This window comes from Dromiciops gliroides, chromosome 5 (assembly GCF_019393635.1).
Source record: "Dromiciops gliroides isolate mDroGli1 chromosome 5, mDroGli1.pri, whole genome shotgun sequence".
NCBI classification, from domain to species: domain Eukaryota; kingdom Metazoa; phylum Chordata; class Mammalia; order Microbiotheria; family Microbiotheriidae; genus Dromiciops; species Dromiciops gliroides.
Window position 1 is genome coordinate 63,189,925 of NC_057865.1, and position 22,220 is coordinate 63,212,144.

At 38.4% G+C, this 22,220-nt stretch overlaps 2 protein-coding genes across 8 annotated transcripts in view; one reads left to right on the plus strand and one right to left on the minus strand.

Annotated features, from left to right (window-relative positions):
- ENKUR (enkurin, TRPC channel interacting protein) overlaps positions 1-2,300 on the minus strand; it is a 24,583-nt gene extending 22,283 nt beyond the window's left edge. The window contains exon 1 of one of the 2 annotated variants that reach the window (XM_043966617.1): positions 2,187-2,300. In XM_043966617.1, the coding sequence (XP_043822552.1) occupies positions 2,187-2,191 (5 nt within the window). In that variant the 5' untranslated portion in view covers positions 2,192-2,300. Of the gene's footprint in view, positions 1-901; positions 1,337-2,186 lie in introns of those variants that run through there. The other variant, XM_043966616.1, reaches the window with a different exon arrangement.
- On the plus strand, positions 1,557-21,838 carry THNSL1 (threonine synthase like 1). 6 transcript variants are annotated; one of them, XM_043966614.1, is made up of 3 exons: positions 1,557-1,687; positions 3,487-3,604; positions 18,580-21,838. In XM_043966614.1, exon 3 carries the CDS (start codon positions 18,628-18,630, stop codon positions 20,857-20,859), a length of 2,232 nt encoding a protein of 743 aa, XP_043822549.1. In that variant the 5' UTR covers positions 1,557-1,687; positions 3,487-3,604; positions 18,580-18,627; the 3' UTR covers positions 20,860-21,838. The 6 variants fall into 6 exon arrangements, 3 of the variants coding, with proteins under 3 accessions (XP_043822549.1, XP_043822548.1, XP_043822550.1); XR_006353257.1 differs by lacking the exons at positions 1,557-1,687; positions 18,580-21,838 and adding exons at positions 1,834-2,009; positions 4,644-7,438; XR_006353256.1 differs by lacking the exons at positions 1,557-1,687; positions 18,580-21,838 and adding exons at positions 1,834-2,009; positions 4,650-7,438.
- Positions 21,839-22,220: the final 382 nt, after the last annotated feature.

Here is a 22,220-nt window from a genome sequence, read left to right on the forward strand (position 1 = left end):
TTCACTGTTGCAATATTCTTGGAAAATGTCGAGCATTATTCATTATCCTCTCATACGGTGAGCCAGTTATGCACAGACGAATGAGTCCTGAAATCCAATTTCAAGTTTCTTTTTTATGAGGCAAAGTCGAAAATGGATTTTCCAGCCTCTACCTGAATAGACTGCTACAAACAGGATGTAGACCATGCTGTGTATGTAAGAACAGCAAATGATGATAAAAATTGGAAAGCTACTACCCACCACACGTTATAACTTGAAGGCTGGGCTGTTAGTGCCTGAAAATGGGCACCTGGGTGTTGGGAACCGTTCTCTCTGTAAAACTACGACGTGCTAAATAGGACAGGCACTGCCACCTGGGCTCTCAGACCTCAAGAGAAGGTGGCGTTACTGAGACATGTATATGTATATGCATACACATATGTGTGCACGCATGTATATACACACATGTACACGCATATACATATGTGTGTATATAAATATACGTTCTTTCCCATGTAGCAGAAGTGCTGCCACCTGGGCTCTCACATCTCAAAAGAAGGTAGCATCACTGCGACATGTATATGCATATGTGCACACACACGCATGCGCAATATATACACGTACACACATATATACATATGCATGTAGCAGAAATGCTGCCACCTGGGCTCTCTGACCTCAAAAGAACGTAACATCCCTGAGATAAGTCTGTATAAGCAGATGACACACAATACACACGTATGTACAAACACATTCTACATGAGCACATACGTGTGCATATCTTTGCTGATATAGAGAAAGCTATAAACTTTAAGGATGAAAGTTTTATTTCTGAGTACAGAAAGGCCCTTCCCCGTGCACGGTGGTTTGCTCCCTTGCCGGACACCCCTCCAAAGGACCCTTTGCTCAGTCAGCCACGTACCTAGAAGGCTTGGGAGGGATCTTCGGGTCGGAGGGTATGAGGTTATAAATGCTCTCGGGAGGGCACAGGGAATCCATCGCCACCAAATGACTCCGCACACCCCCCTCTCCTCCAAGTTTCTCGGCACTCCGACCCGCTTCTGTTCCCCCTTATTGTGGCCTCCGTCAGTTTCTCCCCCGCCTCCCTTCCCTGCTATCTTTCTTCCCCTATGCCCTCCTTGAGTGAGCCCCCTTCCCCTTCCCTCGTGCCCTCTCTAGCTCAGACGTCGCCCGGCCTCCGCTGCTCCCTCGCCCCGCTCCTATAGTTCTAGCTGTGGCTGCACTCTTCTAGGGGGCTCGGTGTTGTTGACCTGGAGGTTGCCATGGAAACCGTTACCCGGTAACAGAGTGGAAGGGGGAAGAAAAGAAAGCAGGAGGGTTCTTTCCTCTCTTGCAGGACTTTCTCCCGCCGGAGCGCCAAGGCGGGGAGGGCCCTGTCTACGTAAGAGCGTCCCTCTTTCCAAAATTATATTTATACATTTAATTCTTCCCGGCTCTCCCGAAACAGAAGAGAGAAGTCAAACCTATTCATGGAAAGGAGAGCCAGTACGCAGGCGTAATGAGCACTTGTCCATTAGCAACTGAAAGCGAGGCCAGGCCCCTGGCGCAGGCGCAGTGTGGAATGTGCGGGAGTTGTGAGCTAGTGAAGGGCGATAGAAGGGAAGCCGAAGGGAGGTGGGGAGAGGCGTTGCCCAGGAAGAGCCTAGGGGCCTAGATTCTAAAGGGTGAATATGAGAGAGGAGCGCAGGTACACCGACCGGGTTTGGATTTTGCGCAGGCGCACAGTGCCGTCGGAACGCTGTCGCATCCGGGAGCTCTGGACCGTTGAGGGTTGGGTGGGGCGAGGAGGGGCGGAGCTGGGGGAGGGCGTGGAGCGCGCCTGGCAGAGGGGGCGGAGCCGTTGTCCGGCCGCGCGCCGCTGCCGTGGGGGCTGGGTCCGGGCTCGTGGCCGCGGCGAGGAGAGCCCTGTCCTGGCGAGCGGTGGTTCCCCAGCGTCGGAAGCGGCTCCTGGATGTCCCCTTTCCCTTTTCCCTTTCCTTCCCCCCGTCTGCTCAGTGTGACTTTTCTGGGTGAGTCATTTGAGAAGGAAGCCAGACGGAAAACCCACAGGAACCGCTCAGCTGCCCCGCCCCTTCCCCCTCCCCCCACCAGCTTCTGCCCCCACCCCCACCCCTTTTCGGTTACCTGACAGGGACTCCCATCCCATTTCTCCGTTGCCCTTCTCCCCTGCCCCCGGAGCCCCTTACCCCATTCCTGCCCGGTCAGCGGGCGGAAGACCACTCCTTCCTGTAGAGCGAAGGAGTGGGGGCTCAGAGGTAATAAACTGGTGCTCACCTCCGAGCCCTCACCCCGGTCTTGCCCTGATTTGTGATCTCTTATGTATTAAGCAACCACCCACTCTTTGATTCTCTGTCAAATTTTACCTGGCCTCTGTTTAATATATTTAAACCTCCCTTCCGAGGATGCCGAGCTCCTCAGCTGAAATGCCAGTGCTCCCAGACCCGTTACCACACAACGTGCTTTCTGCCTATTTGTAGCGTGAAAGAAACCCCCATACAAATTGTAGCCATCTCTAAAATAGATTAGATAACTAGATCTGGGAACCAAGGGGAACCAACCTTACCAACAGTCATTTGAATAGTCAAATTGAATGAAATGTAAAGCACTAAGTCAGTAATGGTGGTTGTTACCGTTTTTATTATTCCTCTAAGGTGAGTAAAGGTACCAGGGGAATAGGAAAGAGGACTGTTTGGTTCCATATTATTGTCTATGACATTTCTCCATGTGGATACATTTTTAAATGGCTTCATAGATAAGAAAATTTCTTGGTGTGCATTCACAAGGCTACAGAACTCAGGGCCTTAGCAAGTAGAATTATCTAATCAAATTGGATTGGCTAGAATTGGTAATAGTTAATCCCTAACCAATATTGATCTGGCTTGTTATATATTTTGGGGCCATTCACCCCCAGGCCTTGAGCAGATTTCATTTCAGGTAACTGAAAAAAACAAAAACAACAACTTGGAGAGAGAGACAATAAATGGTCACAGTTTCAGGTAGAGCAAGTTATTTGGGAATTGTTCTGTCACTTAAAAAGCTGTGAATATTGCACTAGAGTATCAGATTCCTAGCCTTTTGCATTTCCTTGTTTGGCTTTGGTGTGGTGCCTATGTCTAGGGATTAAAGATGAGTCCCCACAGGACCAGTTTTTTGCTTAGTGGAAAGTGGCAAAGGATTCTTAAGTATTGGAACTGAAAGTAGAACACAAGCTCTTGGGATTTAATCATACCATTGCCACTGGCTCAGTGAATAGATAGCCTTTACTTGCTTTGTAAACAGGGAAGATTTGGAAAAGAGGAGTACTACTTTAGTCTTATCATTTTCTATAAAAGCTGGTCAACTTTTTTCCAGCTCAAATGGACAGGACTATTTACAGTCTCAGCATTTGATTTCTTGCTAAACCTCTGACATTAATGTTGATTTTTTATTTATTATGTCTAAATAGTATATGAACTTAGACTTAACTTTCACATCTCTTCACTGTAGTTTAATCAGTTTGGTCACAATTGGGAAGAAGCTGAGAAATCATTCCTTACATCTCTGGCCTGAAGTTGAGGCTCAGCTTCTATTCTTTCTTCACCACTGACTTTGGAGTTGATCTTAGGTAAGTTACTTAATCTATTTGTGAGTTGGAATGGGAGTAGTGGGTTTTATTTTTTTTTCAAACCTTACTGTATGAGCTTTTTATACCTTAAACTGCTGGTATTCTATTTGCAATTCTAGTCTCTATATCTCATTTAATTTTTTTTTTAATCCTAGAGAGGAGCATTTCCAAGGAGAAGCAGAATTTAAGTACTTATGGTACTAATTTGAATAAACGGGATAATCAGCCATTTTTAAAATGCCTCCTGTATTCCACAAGAATTCTGCTAGGGGCCAGGGGACATAAAGACAAAATATGAAATGGTCTCCCTGCCCAAGGGGCTTACATTCTTTTGGGGGCTAGAATGTAATGTAAAGTTTGAATGGAACAGTATTTTCCCAATTTTTCCCTTCCCCCAGGAGACTTTGGTGCATCAAAAGATTAAGAATTCACTGACTCACTTGGAGAGTAAGGGTAGTGACAAGGATAATTGAGTCTTCTTATATTCTAGGGTTTTTAAAGTTTTTTTCCTAAAGTGATGCTCATTATATTCATAGCTCAGATGAATGTATATTTTATTTTAAAAGGCACACAATGGATATTTTGTCTTTATTTACAAAGAAGAGACTTGTGAAATCTTTTGGAAGTAAATAGTCTCACCTTAACAGGCTATCCAAGGGTATTTGGGGATATGTTTTTGCTATTGCCTCATCACCAACCCAAAACAAATGTTCCAAGGGTTCTCTTTAAAATAACAAACATCTGATCTCAGACATTTATTAATTGTGTGACCCTGGGCAAGTCATTTAACTTCTGCTTGTCTCAGTTTCCATATCTGTAAAATGGAAATAATAATAGGGTTGTTATGAGATAAAATGCGATAATATTTGTAAAGCACTGTGCTGTATTTAAATGCTAGCTGCTATTATTATTATTTTGAATATTTTAGATATGTTTCTAACTGTAAATATAATATTTTAGCAAAATAAGTGTGTGTTTTAAATGTTATAAAGAAACAGTATATTGTGCTAAGCAACTAATTTTTGTTTTCTCTCCTGAGATATAGAATGGTGTAGTGGAAAGACCTCTGGATTTGGAGTCAGAAAAGACCTGGGCTCCTAACACTTAATAGCTGTGTGAACACGAGCAAGTCACGTAACCCTTCTGAGGCTGAGTTCCTGAGTTTCTCCATCTGTAAAATGGGAATAACCTTCCTTTAGTACTTGGGCTGTTGTGAGGTCCAAATGAAATAATGTATGTCAACTAGTTTGAAAGTAATAGATAAAAGCCAGCAATCATTTAATATTAGAATGGAATAAATAAATGAGCTTTCCCGATTAAAAAAAAATTGCCAAGTAATTTCTTAACTAGAATGAACTAGACCTAGTGAAGAAAATATTTTCTCTATTCTTGATAATTGGATCAGGTTGAATTAATTGGATCACTAATTGAATTAATTTGGAGGGAAAGGAGTGCCTGGAGTTTTCATTTCATAATATAGAAAACAATTGGTGAGGAAAGCACCAATTATTATTATTAGCTGTACTGTAGGTTCTAGTCTCAGTGTCTGGAGAGGATAAATGACTTGCTTGGGGTCCCACAACCAGTAAGTGTCAGAGGCAGGACTCTCTTCATGAAGCTACACTACCTCTCTGATTTAATTTTTGATAATCCTAACATTTAAGCAATTCCTTTTAGTTTACTAGTTGTTAGAATTGAAGACCTAATCAGCAAATCGATGTTTTTAATAATTCTTTCTCTTAATTACAATAAGCATTATGGAAAAATTGTTACTGGATATCCATGCCAAAGATCAGTTAAAGTGTTGAAAATATCAAGTATATGTAAAAAAAAATTAAAAGATTGTGAGTATATCATGTCAGTGGCATTTAGTTACCTCTATTCCTTGCTGATATCTTCAGTTTAACATCTTAAATCCATCTTTCTGTGGATTTTTAAATGAGAATCGTTTTAACCAAAAACTAGAAATTCTATTCAACAAGCATTTGCTGGATATTAAATTTTATATGTCCTATACTGGGGGCTAAAGATAAAAAGTCAAGAACAAAGAGTGCCTACCCACAAGGAGCTTACATTCTCCTGTGAATACAACCTTGTATTCTTGTCATTCTCAGTGGTACAAATGGGTGAAGAGTACTAATGAAAGGCCACATGTAGGAGATGACCCCTTAGCGTAATCTCAAGGGGATTCTACTGACAGAGGTGAGGAGGACATGGAAAGGAAAGGGGCACATGCTGGGGCAAAGGCAAGAGGCAGCACTGGAATGTTGTAAGGGGAAGACAGTGTACTGGATGGAGTGAAACATAATCAGTGGTAAGGAAGAATGTGAAACCAGCCAGTCCAGAGCCAGATTGAGAAGGGCTTTAAATGTTAGCCTTGGAGAGACAGTTGAGAGCCACTGAATTTTGAGCAGGAGAGTAGGGTGGCAGTGCTTTAGGAATATCAGCTGGGAGCTATGTGAAGAATGGTTTGGAAAGGAGAGAGACTAGGAACATGGAGACCAGCAAATAGTTATGTGCAGAAATTCAGCTTCTCATCACCTCTCCCTCGCTTATCTCCATATATACATGCATATGTATATGTTCATATGTGTGCATGTATGTATGTATCTGTATATACACCTATCTATAATCCACTTGGTAATAAAGTGAATATCTGATATCAGTTGTGTATAATCCTTGATGTTGGCTCTGTCACCCTACATTTTATATCACAGAGGAATGAGGATTGTGGAATAATGGAGGGACAGCTGTCTTTTGTGTCTGGGGGCTGTGAAATTGTTTTAAAAAATTTTTTTATAACGATTTCAGTATCATTGGTTTCCTGTGTGTTTTATTTTATGTGTTTAAAAGCATTATGCTGAGAGGAGCCCCTTAGCTTCCCCAGACTTCCCCAAAGGGTCCTGGTCTAGAACATCATTTCAGAAATATTACTGTAGTAACACTATCCAGAGCTGTAGTTAGTTGGTTTACAATTATAAAGTCAGAATAATAATACTCTAACCATTTTTCTTTTTTTTTCTTTAATAGCTCGGAATTTCAGCCATGTGTTGCATTTGCTATTTTAAGAACCCTCCTTTACTATCAGTGGGTCTTCAGGCCTAAGTGAGAACCTCTGTTGCAGAAGTTTAGCAATGAGCATTTAATGGCTAAATCTAATGGATTCTTTTCAGTCCTCTCACCTCTTGACTTGCAGCTTTTGACTCTGTGGCCTGCCATCTCCAACTAAATATTCTCTACTATTTGGAGTTTCCTGACACAGCTCTCTCTTGGTTCTCCTTCCTGTTTCCTGTCTTCTCATTCTTATTAGCCAGATTATCATTTACATGCCCACTAATTGTGCTTGTGCCCCAAGGCTCTTTCTTACATCCAGTTTTCTCACTTGGTGACCTCATCAGTCCCTGTGGGTTCAGTTATTATCTTTATGCAGATTACTCCCAGATCTATTTAGCCAGGCCAAGCCTCACTCCTGTGCTCTAAGCCCACATTACCAACTGTCTGTTGGACACTTTTTGAGAGGCAGTCAGGGTTAAGTGACTTGCCCAGGGTCGCACGTAGTAAGTGTCTGAGGCCTGATTTGAAATCAGGTTCTTCTGATTCCAAGACCAGTGTGTGTCTACCATGCCAGGTAGTTGCCCCATGTTGAACATTTTGAACTAGATGTTCTGAGGCTGTGGTGTCAAATACAAATGGAAATGGGCTTCATGTTGACTTATTGACCACAAACTAATATTACTGATGGCATTTTATGTTTTATTATACATTTCCCAATTACATTTTAATCTGGTTAAGAGTACACATGGGGGGCAGCTAAGATGGCACAGTGGATAAAGCACTGGCCCTGGATTCAGGAGGACCTGAGTTCAAACCTGGCCTCAGACACTTGACACTTACTAGCTGTGTGACCCTGGGCAAGTCACTTAACCCTTATGGCCCTGCCCCCCCCCCCCCAAAAAAAGTGCACTTGGAAGTTTGGCCAGTCACATTTGACACTTCTGTTCTAAGGGCATCAGCATCCCTTCCCTCCCCACCAACTGACCTTTCTTACTTATTATTGTCAGTGGCAACACCACTAAAGATTACAGTGTCACTGTTGTCCTTTTTCTCTGCCCTCAAGGAGCTTACAATCTGTCAGGGTGACATGTACATATTAAAAATATATATATTTTAAAACTCCCTTTGAGAGAGGGATCAAAAATGCCTTCAAATAGAAAAAGTGACCCAGAAGCAGAGTTGTGAAGAAAACTAGGGATTACAAAAGGCAGAGGTGAGAAGGAGAAACATTGCAAGCATGGGAGACATGCCCTGGCATTTCCATCTCTCCAACATCTGTTGTGTGTGTTGTTCTTTCTGGTCACACTGCCACTACATTAGTTCAGGCCCTTCATGACCTCTTGTCTGGATAGTTCCTAATTGGTCTCCTTGACTGAAGACTCTTCCTGCTTCAATATATGTTCCACACAGCTGCCAAAGTGTTTTTCTTTTCTTTCTTTCTTTTTTTTTTTTTTAAGTGAGGCAATTGAGGTTAAGTGACTTGCCCAGGGTCACACAGCTAGTAAGTGTTAAGTGTCTTGAGTCCGGATTTGAACTCAGGTACTCCTGACTTCAGGGCCGGTGCTATCTGCTGAACCACCTAGCTGCCCCCAAAGTGATTTTCTAAAAGTCCAGGTCTGACCTTGTCACACCCCAACTTGGTAAACTCCTCCTTTCGGATCAAATATAAACTCCTCCATCTGGTATTTAAAACTCTACCACCTGTCTCCTTCTTAGCTTTTCAGCCTTTGTACATGTTCCTCCCCTTACACACTCTTCATGCCTGCCACCCTGACATTTTTGCTGTTCCTCACATAGGATGCTCCATTTCCTATCTACCTTTGCAGTGCTTGTCTCCCATGCTTGTAATATTCTTCCCCTCATCCTTTGCTTTTTGGAATCCCAGGTTTTCTTTACAACTCTGCTACAGGATCTTTCTCCCTCTCAAAACTACCATGTAGAAAATAACTTTTTTTTGATATGTACGTGTCACCCTGTCAGAATGTAAGCCCCGCAAGGGCAGGGATGATTATACTTTTGTCTTTGTAACCCCAGCACTTCACATGGTGCCATTCATAAACTAGGCACTTCATAAATGCTTGTTGATTGATTAAACATTTTTAAGCGACTGGGTAAGATACTGTTTTAGGTGTTGGGGACACAGATTAAAATGAAATAGTCAAGAGTTTATGCTTTATTGAAGTGATAATGAGGTTTGATACAGTTTTGGGGAGGCTGGTAGAATCATTACAGAATCATTTTATTTTATCCTTTCCATCATGTGATCAGGTCCTTTACTTTGTCGTAAGACGGTTGAGTGCCTAAATAAAAGTTGCTCCATAAAAGCCTATTGCTACTATTAGAAAAATTAAAATGTCCATGTCCTAGTGATTATGGGTTAGTGACATCTTTTAAAGACAGAACTCTTATCTGGACGGAAGGACTTGTGGGGCTGGCCCCACCAAACAGCTGCCATTGCCTCTGAAACCAGTTCATGGACGAAGCCATTTTCTGAAAGGCCCAAAGAAAACACATTTTCCTTCTTGCTGTATGAGGTTATGTTATATATTTTTCACTGGAAGCTAAGAATTTCTAGGCCACTACTACACCATTTCTCTAGGAGAATTTGGAGAGGGAGAGATCACTTTCAACAAGATTGTAATGATCAGGAGAGGTTTGGAGGGAGTGCCAGATCTTTAGGGAAGAAAAGGCTTCTAGGAATTGCAGGTATGAAGGAAAGGAATTGGGGACAACTTGCATGAATGTATTAAGAAAGAGTCCAGCAAATCATAGGTTGTCTAGGCCACCTCCTTCCTTTTACAAATGAGGAAACAAATCTAGAGGGGAGAAATAAATGGAACAGTGGTCACAGGTAGTATGTTGGAACGTAGTGGGCCTGAAAAGGGGGGGAAGGTCACATTATGAAGTAACATTTGGTAGGTAGATTGGATCTAGTTTGTGCAGATCCTTAGGCTATGAAATTTGTTTAGCTTTTTTTTTTTTTTTGTGAGAGGCAGTGAGGGTTAAGTAACTTGCCCAAGGTCACACAATTAATGTGTCAAGTGTCTGAGTCCAGATTTGAACTCAGGTCCTCCTGAATCCAGGGCTGATGCTTCATCCACTGTGCCACCTAGCTGCCCCCAGTTTATGTTTCATTCTATGTGAGCCACTTACTATTTTTGAGTAGGGGGAGTTATGTGGAAAATTGTTTTTTTTATTGTTTGGTTTTTGGCAGTTGTGTGAAGGTTAGAATTGGAAAGGGGAAAGACTTAAGGAAAGAGGAGACTAGTTTGGGAGCTATTTTAATAATCCAGATAAGAGGTTATTAGGGCCTGACTTAGGCTAGTAGTATTGTGAGTGCAGAAGATAAGGACATGAGAAGTGATTGGATGGGTCAGGGGAGGGAAAGAGACAAAGATTACTGAGCTTTTGAGCCTGTCTGACAGTAAGTACCCCAACTAGAAAGAGAATCTTTCCTCCCTTCCACCTTCCTTCTTTCTCTCTCTCCCCTCCTTCCTTTCTTCTTCCCACCTTCCCCCACATACTTGTCCCCCCATGCCATGCACATGACACAATAGCACAGATACATGCCTCACACATATAGTTTGGTGTGATATCGTCAGAAAAAAACCCTGGAATTTAAAAATTGGGTAACAAATGGCTTCAATTTGATTCTTAGGACTATTAACAGGAGGCTCCAAATAAACAACCAAATAAAAGCACCAGCAGAGCTTCTTGGTGTTCCAGTGAAGGGAAGTAGCAAACTCACTGGGTCTTGCTGGTGTATACAGTTCCCCAGTGCTGGGGCAGTGGCAACTGAAGCCTGCCCTCTCTGCCTCTGTGGACATCCTCGCCTGGCTGGTAACTGCTGTGTCCCTTGGTCTTGAGGATCAACTGTGGGACTTGTAGTGGGGATCTCAGGGTTGGGATCGTCCACATCAGAACTTCATGTTTTATTGTGTCATTGCACATTGGGAAGCATAGGAGAGTATTTCAGATGAAATGCAGATTTAAATGACTTATTAATGTAAGGCATCTCTTTCATTTACAAAATCTTCTAAAATAAGAGACCAGTTTTCATTGGAGAATGATTTTAGTGGTGGCAAGTCTCCAAGGTCAGCATCATGACTAGTAGTTTTTCATTATGTTAATGTTATAGAACAGGGATTCTTGATGTGGGGTTCGTGCCCTGCAGAGGTCTGTGGATAGGTTTCAAGGGATCAGTGAACTTGGTTGTGGAAAAACAAATTTATTTTTCTCTAAGTGAAATTTATCATTTGTGTCAATTATGATATTTGTCTTTTTTTAAAAGAAAACTTTTTTTTTCCCTGACAAAGGTTTCATAGGCTTCACCAGACTTCCAGAAGGGTCTTTACCGCAAAAAGGTTAAGACCCCATATTTTAAAAGATGAGATAAAAGCAAAGGTTTTATTTTGGTGGATATAAAAGTATTTCGACTTAGAGGGAATTGTGAAGAACCTCTGAAGGATTTAAAATTAGGTCATTGCATTAATTATGGTAGATAAAATTCACCCTGGTCCATTTAAAATAATTTTTGAATGATAATTGCCTTTTGGGAGGAGTTTATAATTATTAATAATTGAAATTAATATATTTCTTGATAAACTATGTATATGCCCAGGAAAGAAGATAAATATGTAACTTGATAAATACTTTAATGTTATATTTGAATTCTTTTTGTTTGAAGTCCTTTGTTTGATTTTGGTTGTTTTATAGTAAAATTTAAAAGTAGTATCATGTTGTGTACCCAGAACACTCAGTATCTAGAAATATCTATATACTCATAAAAATAATACAGAGTTATTATCTGTGATTCAGTGTGATTACATCTTTGTTACTGAGACAGATTTGTAAAGGGCCCTGGTCAGTAAGTTGGGAGACATTTTCTTAGCCTGACTTTGCTATTGTGCCCGTAAGGAGTCTCAGCCTTTTTCTGGGTCTGCCAATGTTTTTGTAGAATGAGAGAATTGGACTAGATCCTTTTGAGTATCCCTTCTCTTACCTGTTCTCTTATTTTCTTACAGTCCTGTATTGTTTCCTCAGTCCTTAAAGTGGTATGTACATAAATTAGAGCTCTGTAATATTATGTTGTAATTAAAGAAAAGTTCATGAAAAATCTCATAGAATAAATTGATTATATTTTCAATTTTTAGAGGAGTCAGAAGTTCATCATCAGTAGGTAGGATATGAGTGATGAATTATTTGACTGTGGCTAAAGGTAGATAACACAACATTATAAGCAATGTCACTTCAGAAAATAATGTCACAGTGGAGTGGAAAATTTGTAGAGAAAGCTCAGCTAAAACCTGGTCATTGAGCTTTGGAGTGAAGTTGAGAAGGAAACTACAAAGGAAAAGACTCAGATGTTGGGAATCCATTCTTTTCTCTTATGCCTTCTGGAGGATAAAACAAGGTGTAGAATGATATGAAGAAGGTAAACACTGTCCCTGCCCTCAAGGGGGTTACATTCTAATGGAGACCACAAAATAACTCTACATACAAGAAATATACAGTGCAAATAGAAGGTAATCTCAGAGACAAGGTAAAGGCTGAAGGAGACAGGAAATTGTGAAAGGTCTCCTGCAGAAGGTGTGATTTGAGCAGAATCTTGGGCCAGGAAGTGGGGTTCAGGGAGAATAGCATTCCAGTCATGAGTGATGGCAAGCTAAAAGGCAATAAATAGGTTATTATGTGATAAACAGCATATAATCCAGTTTGTATATATTAAATGAATGAGGATGATGTGGAGTCCTCAGTAGAAATGTCCTGAAGAAGGGGTGCGAGTTTGGAGAAAAGGGTAATCAGTTTTGTTTTAGACATTGAATTTGAGATGCTTATGGGTATTTGATCTACCAGTTCAAGTTTTTGGAGTATCCTAAAGAGGACACTGTACTGGTAGTGTGGTATAGTGGATAGTGTGCTGGAATTGAAACAAAGTATACCTGGATTCAAGCCCCATTTCTGTCATTCTGGACAAATCATCTAACCTCTCTCAGTCTCAGTTTCCTCATCTGTAAAATGTATTACTTTGATTTTGTTTTTTGGTGAGGCAATTGGGATTAAGTGACTTGCCCAGGGTCACGCAGCTAGTAAGTGTCCAGTGTCCAAGGCTGGATTTGAACTCAGGTCTTCCTGACTCCAGGGCTGGTGCTTTATCCACTGTGCCATCTAGCTGCCCCAAAATGTATTACTTTGACTATATGGCCTTTAAGGACTCCTTCTGACTCTTAAATATATGATCCTGAGATTGTTCATAGAGGAAAGTGGGACAGCAAATAAAAATGGAAAAGATCTGCTAGAATCTGTTTTCATAACAATGACAATGGACCTATCTCCATTAGTGTGTTTTTCCTCTCATCATTCTAGCAATCTAATCAGCCGTGTAATTTTAATTCTTACATGTTCCTTATATTTGCCCTTTTCATTTCCTGCTTGATGAGTTTCCGCTTTGTGTTTAAGGATCTTTGTGATCCTTGTCTAGTTTTAGCTTTGTGATAGATAACCATCTTGTTTTGGTAAATACCCATGTGGACAATTGTGCCATTAGCCATCTCATGCTGCACACACTCAGTTTAGATCAACATTTATTTCAGTAAACTTGGACTTAGCTTGCCCATTTGCTGACCTTTGTAGTGACCTTGAATGATCTGGATGGATCTCATCATCTTCTCAGATGACTATGGAGAGGATATTATTTTTCCAACTCAGTTGTGAAGCAATCTTAAGAGGTCAGAGCTGGATATAAAGCTCTGGGTATCATTTCCATAGAAATGATAATTGAAGCCTTGAGAGAGGATAAGATCAAATGAGATAATATAGAAGGAGAACAGAAGATGGCCCAGGACAGAGTCTTAGGGAACACGAAGGACATTAAAATTCCTTTTGTTCTTGCTTTGGACAGATCACAAAGGGGTTGAACTTGATTTTGGCTACAGAAAATTAAATATGGATGAACCAAGATTCATACCCTTATCTCTTGACTTCTGGCTTCAATTTTCTACTCAGTGAAAGGACTTGATAAGTCCATGGTCCCTATCAGTTCTAAATCTCATTGTTCTTTTCACTGTACCCTACTGCCTGGATTGTAACACATGTTTAATTCAGATGGGCAACACAGGGGGTTGCTCTGAGTACTTGTCTTTCAACAAAGCCAGTCCACCCCATCTGAATTTAGTTATCACTGTGTTAAAACAAGAAAGAGCAACAGAATTAGCTAAATCAACTGGTAACTGACATTTGTATAGTTTCTTAAATGTGCAAAATGCTTTACATACAAGATTACTTTATAGGTGCAATTCCAGGAGTAGCCTTGTTCAATACTCCTTTGATTACCAAATAAGGAATAAAACATAGTCACGTCTATTGACCAGTGGTACTTTCCAGTGTTGTGAGGACTATTAGGGTCCAAAGGGAGGAGAGATTTCCCATAGGTGGTGAAATTTTCCAGGTTCCCCTGTTGTCACATGGCATGGTGCAGATTATATAAAGTCCTTAATAATCCAAAAACTGTCAAAAAGGATCGATTTACCAAAAGAAAAACCAAATGGAATGTTCATTGTCCAAACTGACATTCAGCTGGTATTAGAAGGCAGCACACTGAGTTGATCCATAAGTCTGGTTATTATAATGACCTCCCAATTGGACTCCCTGCTTTGAGACTCCCCTTAATCTAATCCATCCTGGGTTTTTTATTTTATATTGTTATATTTAGAGTTTTACTTTCCCAAATTACATGTAAAAAACAAATTTTGACATCAATTTTTAAAAAACTTTGTGTTCCAAATTCTCTTCCTCCCCTCCCAAGAACTCAAGCAATTCAACATAAGCTATACATGAGCAGTCATGCAAAACATTTCTACATTAGCCAGGATGTGAAAGAAAACACACAAAAAATCTTCAGAGAAAGGAACTAACAAAAAAAAATTATGCTTCAGTCTGTATTCAGATACCATCAGTGCTCTCTGTATAGATGGATTGCATTTTTCATAAGGCCTTCAGAGTTGTCTTGGATCATTTCTTTGCTGAAAATAACCAAGTCATGCACAGCAGATCATCTCACAATATTGCTGTATTTTGGATACAGTACATTTCACTTTGCATCAGCTCATGCAGGTCCTTTCAGGTCTTTCTGATAGCATCCTGCACATCTTTTTTTTGTTTTTAATTAAAAAAAATTTTTTTTTTCCGTAAACTACAGGGGGAAGCTAGGTGGCTCAGTGGATAAAGCACCGGCCCTGGATTCAGGAGGACCTGAGTTCAAATGTGACCTCAGACACTTGACATTTACTAGCTGTGTGACCCTGGGGAAGTCAACCCTCATTGCCTTGCAAAACAAAACAAATAAATAAATATAGTAAACTACATTTATATAGTACTTTAAAGAGAGATTACCTTACAATAAACCCACGAGGTTGATTATTGCAACAACAGTAATAATGTTTATATAGTACCTTGTACCTGACAAAGAATTTTTTTCACAGTAGCCCAATAAAATAAGTACCATACATTTTGTCATCATTATCATCAATCAATCCTTATCTTCCTCCAGTCATCATCAATCCTCTTGACTCTTGCCTCTGCTTCAAAATTTTTTTTTCACAGTTACTATTATTAACTTTCCCTTCATCCTATTCCCTCCCCATGATATTTACTCTATTTTCTATCTTCTTTTACCCTATCCCTCTTCAAAAGTGTTTTGTTTTTGACTGCCCCCTCCCCCATTCTGCCCTCCCTTCTTTCACCCCCTCCCTCCTTATTATCCCCTTCCCCTCCTACTTTCCTGCAGGGTTAGATAGATTACTGCACCCAATTGCATGTGTATGTTATTCCCTCCTTGATCCAACTCTGATGAGAGTAAGGTCTTTGAGCCAATTCTGATGAGTATAAAGCTTATTCACTGCCCCACTCCTCCCCTATCTCTCCCCCAACTCCATAAGCCCTTTCCTGCTTTTTTTCCACTTAGATTATCTTTATGGTAGATTTCTTTGGACAAATTATGATGAGGTCATTTAAAAGAATGAGTCAGATTTTCATCATCTTTAATTTGGGAGGGACCTTAGAGATCATATAGTAAAATAACTTTTTTATGGGTAAGGAAATTAAGGCCTAGAGAAAGAATACAGTTTATTCTGGGTCACTTAGATTAATATCAAACACTTTAGAATATCAGCTACTCTCTCCATCAATGAGGAAAGGGCAAATTTTAAAATCTCCTGATACACATGAGAGTTATCACATTTCTTATCTTATATTGATAGTTGACTTTCATCATTTATTGAGGTAGGGATTTCTTCTATATTTTAACAATTTTGTGGTATTCCTGTTTTTATATGGTGAATTTTGATCACATTATGACATTTTCTTCTCTACATTTGAACATAGAGAAATTAATGTCTTTATTTTTAACAGGATAGAGTTAGAGATACAAATGGGTAAATTCAATGTTTTTATTTTGTCTCCACTTTTACATTTTAAAGTAGACTTTGTCTATAGAATATCTTGAAAATTTTATAGCTGTATATATTGCTAACTTTGATTCATTTTAATGTGTATTTCTGTTTTAAATACCTAGGCTTAGAAAGAAAAATTGCCTTGACTTTCAAAGCTACACAGTTCATTTAAGATCTATTCCTGTCTTTCTTACATGTACAGACAGATTGGTTGGTGGATGGGAAACATATTACATGTCACTTAAAGAAACATCACAGAAGATTTAATTCTTTCTTACCCTATTTAACTTATTTGTTAAATCAAAAGTCAGCTTACAGTTATTTGAATATATGTTAATTAGTGAGTCCTCCACTAAATTCATCCTTGGATATCTTATTGTGGCACGGTGGGAGTTCTTAAAGGTCATACTTGCCAGAGCTTATGTGTATTTGTCCCCACCAAGTCGAAAGGGCTTCAAATATAAGCCCAGTGATAGACTACTTTTTATTGGCAGACCAGCCTCACTAAGATTCATCACCAGGTTGTCTGTAGGGTGATGAATCTTTTGGTCACAGCTCTTAAAGACTATTTTAAAGGGCCTTGATGTAGGTTAGTGAAATAAGTACCCATACAGTGGAATCTTGGATTGTTGTATTATTGAAGTCATTACTGAGTGAGATTTTTGTCTCCATCCAGTAAATGGGAAATAGAGGAGAAAACTTCTAAGTTGTTTTTAGAACATGTTAAAAATACAATGTTGTAGCACCTTAATGTATTTTGGTTGAAATCTAGTTTATGTTATAAAGAAAAAAACCAAAAGTAATACAAGTGTGCAAGGCTACTTTTGCCTGACAGTGTAAGTACCTGTAACTACTGCTTTTACTTGAAATAGTTTCTAAAACACTGACAGAATATACTGTATTGTTGATGGGACTATTTCCAAAGGTAATCAGTCTCCTAAAAAGAATGGGAGATTGTAGTATGCAACCGGGTCCCAGAGCAACCTTTGCCTGGGAAATTTTGCCCTGCATCATAAGAATTATGTTTAGACATTTTGGCAGTCACCTCGGAGAAAGTTTGGGATTTGACTTGGTCCCAGGTTTCCCTCCATGATTATTTGGAACAATCTAAATAAAAGATGGTGGATCTATCTATCTATCTATCTACCTACATATATATACATATACATATACATATATATCACAGTGCATATATGATTATTACAGACATTTTACCTCATTAATTTATCATTTGTTTTAGTTATAATTGTCAGAATATTATACATCCCACATTTATTTTCTTTTGAAGGTTTTCAATGTTGAATGATATAAAAACATGTAATACTAATGCTAAACTATGTAGGGGCTAGGTTTTATTTTTACTTTGTTCTGCATATTTGAATATATGCCTTATTTTATATTATACCGAGAAATAAGGTACTAAAATATTGTATTTCTGAGTAAAATTTGGGTGAATTTATTTTATTGCTTTTATATTTAATTGATTATAGAGAAGTTAGTGATCATCTAATCCAACCCCCTCTTTTTACATATGAAAAAAATTAGGTCTGAAGAGGTCTTGACTTGCCCAAGATAATATAATAAGAAAGAAAAACAGTATTTGAATCTGGGTCTTTCTGACCACATTTGTTAAGAGCCAGGATAAGATAAGAACGTTGTGAAATTTGTGAATTACTTTCTCATACATCAGCACTGTCTCCAGATTAGAATAACTGTTCTTTCTTTGTAGTAAATCTCCATTCACACATGGAATATATATAATTCTTAGCAAATCTCTCACCATTTAGTTGGAGAGATAATACCTGCTCATGACCATGACTTCAAGAAAATATTAAGGAAAAAGTGGAATATCTATTAGACCCTGATTGAAAAATAAAATTATTAAATTATTTGGACCTGAGAGTAAAAATATATAATATTTTTCCTTTCCAAAAAAAAATCCACTTAATTTACCATTTTTATAATTTAAAGAAATAATTTTGGTGTGGTTGACTCTTGGTTTTGCCTTGATGAGTGCAAACTAAATGCTGGCTATATTTTGGCAATAAAATTAGCTTGTAGCTAATGTAACAAAAGGAATATTCATATATAGGCATAGGGATTACACTTGTTTTTGTATATTGTAAGGGGTTTAGCATGTTATCATTTTTTATTTTGTATCCTAATTGCAGATAATTCAGGAATGTGCAGGTAAGGAAGCAAAAGAAATACTAATCCAATGCTGGCATAATTTTAACAGTTCACAAACTATTTTGTATAAAAAATAAAATATACTTCATAAAGAGATAACATTTATCATTAAAACAATTTCATTGAATGAAATTGTTAGGAATACTTAAAATCCTAAATTTGAAAGGCTTATTCCATTTGGTTGATTTACATTCATGCTTATTTTCTTCAGTCTGACATGATTTTGTACCTGTTGATATTAGTAACTAATGGTCATTTTTTTCAAAATTTGTTTTTGATAAGGGTGTAAACCCATTTGCAGGTTGGCCTGGACAGAAAAGTGCAAAGAGAATGCTTCATATTAACCGGTGTCAGCATTTGAAACTAATAACCAAGACATTTGTTTCTCTTATACATTTTAAAGCAAATAGACACCTAAAGTTGATTCTTCCAAGAACCTTTGCATTGAGAGAATTAAGGAAGTCATGGTTCTCAACCCATTCTCTTCTTGGAGACAAAAATATTTTACTGATGGGACCTCCTGGTGCTGGGAAAACAACAGTGGGCAAAATAATAAGTCAGAAGCTAGGTTGTTCTGTTATAGATGTTGATGACATCCTTGAAACAACATGGAATATGACTGTAGCTGAAAAATTGAAGGATGTTGGTAATGAGCAATTTTTAGAAGAGGAAGGAAAAGTGCTGTTAAACTTTTCTGCATCTGGAACTGTAATTTCCCTTTCTGGGTCAAATCCAATGCATGATGCTACTATGGAGCATCTGAAGAAAAATGGAGTAATTGTATATCTGGATGTACCTGTAATAGATATCATAGATCGTCTGAATTTAATGAAGATTGATCGAATTGTGGGTCAGAACTCTGGAATGCCTATGAAAGAAATACTTCAATATAGGAAAAAATTCTATAAAAAATGGTATGATATTCGTATATTTTGTGAAGATGGAGCATCTGCAGAGGTAATAGCTGATAAAGTCTTTGATGCAGTTAAGAGGTATCAAGATGTAGACTCTGAAACATTTGTTTCAACCAGATGTAAGTCCAAACATCCTGGAGAAAGAATTTCCACAAAACATTTCAGTGATGCTGTTATTGAGGGATTAGCTTCCGATGGGGGGCTCTTTGTTCCTCAAAAGGAATTTCCAAAATTAAACTGTGCAGAATGGAAAAGTTTAGTAGGAGCTACTTATGTAGAAAGAGCACAGGTAATATTGGAGAGATGTATCCATCCTATTGACATACCTGCTTTCAGGTTGGGAGAAATGATTGAAATTGCTTATGGAGAAAACTTTGCCTGCTCTAAAATTGCTCCTGTAAGACACCTTTCAGGCAATCAGTTCATTTTGGAATTATTTCATGGACCAACAGGATCATTTAAAGATTTATCATTACAACTAATGCCACATCTGTTTGCACACTGTATTCCTCGAACTTGTAATTATTTGGTCCTTGTAGCGACTTCTGGAGACACAGGGAGTGCTGTGTTAAATGGTTTTAGTCGTCTTACTAGCAGTGATAAGCAAAGAGTAGCTGCAGTCACATTCTTTCCTGAAAATGGAGTAAGTGATTTTCAGAAAGAACAAATAATTGGAAGTCAGAAAGAAAATGGGTGGGCAGTAGGTGTCAAGTCAGATTTTGATTTTTGCCAGACAGCTATAAAAAAAATGTTTAATGATTCTGATTTTACTGGATTTCTTACGATAGAATATGGAACAACCTTGAGTTCAGCTAATTCTATAAACTGGGGCCGATTGCTTCCTCAGGTAATTTATCATGCTTCTGCATATCTTGATCTTGTTAATCAAGGATTTATTTCTTTTGGAAGCCCAGTAGATGTCTGTATTCCCACAGGAAACTTTGGAAACATATTAGCAGCAGTATATGCCAAAATGATGGGAATCCCTATTCGAAAATTTATTTGTGCTTCTAATCAAAACCATGTTTTGACTGATTTTATAAAAACAGGACTCTATGATTTAAGGAAAAGGAAACTGGTACAATCTTTTTCTCCATCGATAGATATTCTGAAATCTTCCAACCTGGAACGACACTTACACTTTGTGACCGATAGAGATGGAAAATTGATGACAAAATTATTTTATCAGTTAGAAAATCAGCAGCACTTTCAGTTAGAAAAGGTCCTAGTGGAAAAGCTTCAGCAGGATTTCATAGCTGATTGGTGCTCTGAAGAGAACTGCCTGGCTGCTATTAATTCTACATATCATACATCAGGCTACATTTTAGACCCTCACACTGCTGTGGCTAAAGTAGTTGCAGATAGAATACAAGATAAAAGTTGCCCAGTGATCCTGGCTTCTACAGCTCATTACTCTAAGTTTGCTCCTGCTATCATGCAGGCTTTAAGGATTAAAGAAATAAATCAGACTTCATCAAGTCAACTTTGTTTACTGAGTTCATACAATGCTTTGCCTCCCCCACATGAAGCTTTGTTAGAGAGGACAAAACAAGAAGATCCAAAGTATCATGTTTGTGCCCCTGATGTGAATATCCTGAAGGACCTCGTAGAAACACTTATACAAAATCATTTCATGAAAGTTCTCTAAGCAAAAATGTTGAGTATTTGTCATTATGCCTAATGTGTGGTTCAAAAGTTTTATTACATAGAGAATTTGCCTTGTTTTTTCAGTAACTTGTGCATATTTTCTAGAATTAAATATTGTGTCTGCACATACTCTTCAGGATCTTAACTAGACAGCTGACTGGAAACAATACATAAATGCATAGACTGAAGGCTATGGTTGTGGTAGTCGTCATAAATCAAGGCTGTGCTTATGGAAGATGACTGGAACCCTTCTTTGCCCCTCTTAACTGAGCTAAGATCTCTGGTTTCCATTAGTGATTTGGCAACTGGAATATTCAAGTGCTGCTGTTGGGTACCACATCTGTTAGCATTTATTGGTATTCTAGTGACTAGGAAGTTAAAGCACCTCAAAAAATGTCTAACTTGACCCCAGGGAATGATGAACTCATCCAACAGGATTAGACCAATATTTTTTGCCTTGAAGGAATCATATTTGGCTAGAATTACCTGAATTAGCAGTCTAGGCTGCCTAGATTTAATAAGATAATTGCTTGACTCTCCAGCTTGCTTTAACATTGTAGATACATTGGGACCTTTTGGGATGATAGACCTTGAAAGCCAAGTAGGCATTATTTCTTTTGTTATTATTTAATGTTATTAAATGGTAAGCATTATAAAATAACATTTGTTAACAGTGCATAAGCAAATGAAATTTCTCACCCTAACATATGAGTGTTTTTCAAAATTAATGATATCTGAATAGATACAGCAGTACAATTTTTACCATTTCAGAAAATAGCTCTGTAATGTTTGAAACCAGAAACTTTGTACATCCTAATAAACTTGTTGAAAGCTTCTTTTCTGTTCCACTTTTCCTTCAGCATGTTTTATAAGTAAAATACAGATGTAAGTTTATTTTGTGTTATATTCATGAAACTTTTTTTGATAATTATGATATGTGAATTATTATGGAATTAATGGATTTTTCTAAATAAAAATGTGCCATGCATTTCATGTAATAGACTGGTCTCAACCACAAGATGGCATTCCTAACGTAAGGTTCATTTTCCTGATAGCATTTATACATGAAAAAAACACAAATTCATAATGGTGTAGGATTTTTTAAAAAATGACTGAGCAGAAACACATTTGGAAGTTAAGGAAATTGTGTAAAAACATAGACCATAATGCTTAGCCTGGTAAATAAATACTGAGGGAAAAGATTCATATATCATTTTCTTATAATCATGACTAAATTCCTCAGAGGTATCATTAATTCTCATATTGATGCACCTAACAAATGACATGACATTTTTGCCATTTCAAAACCACTTTGCCTTTGTTATCTTTTTTGAACTTTATAACAGCCTTGTAAGGTGAGGA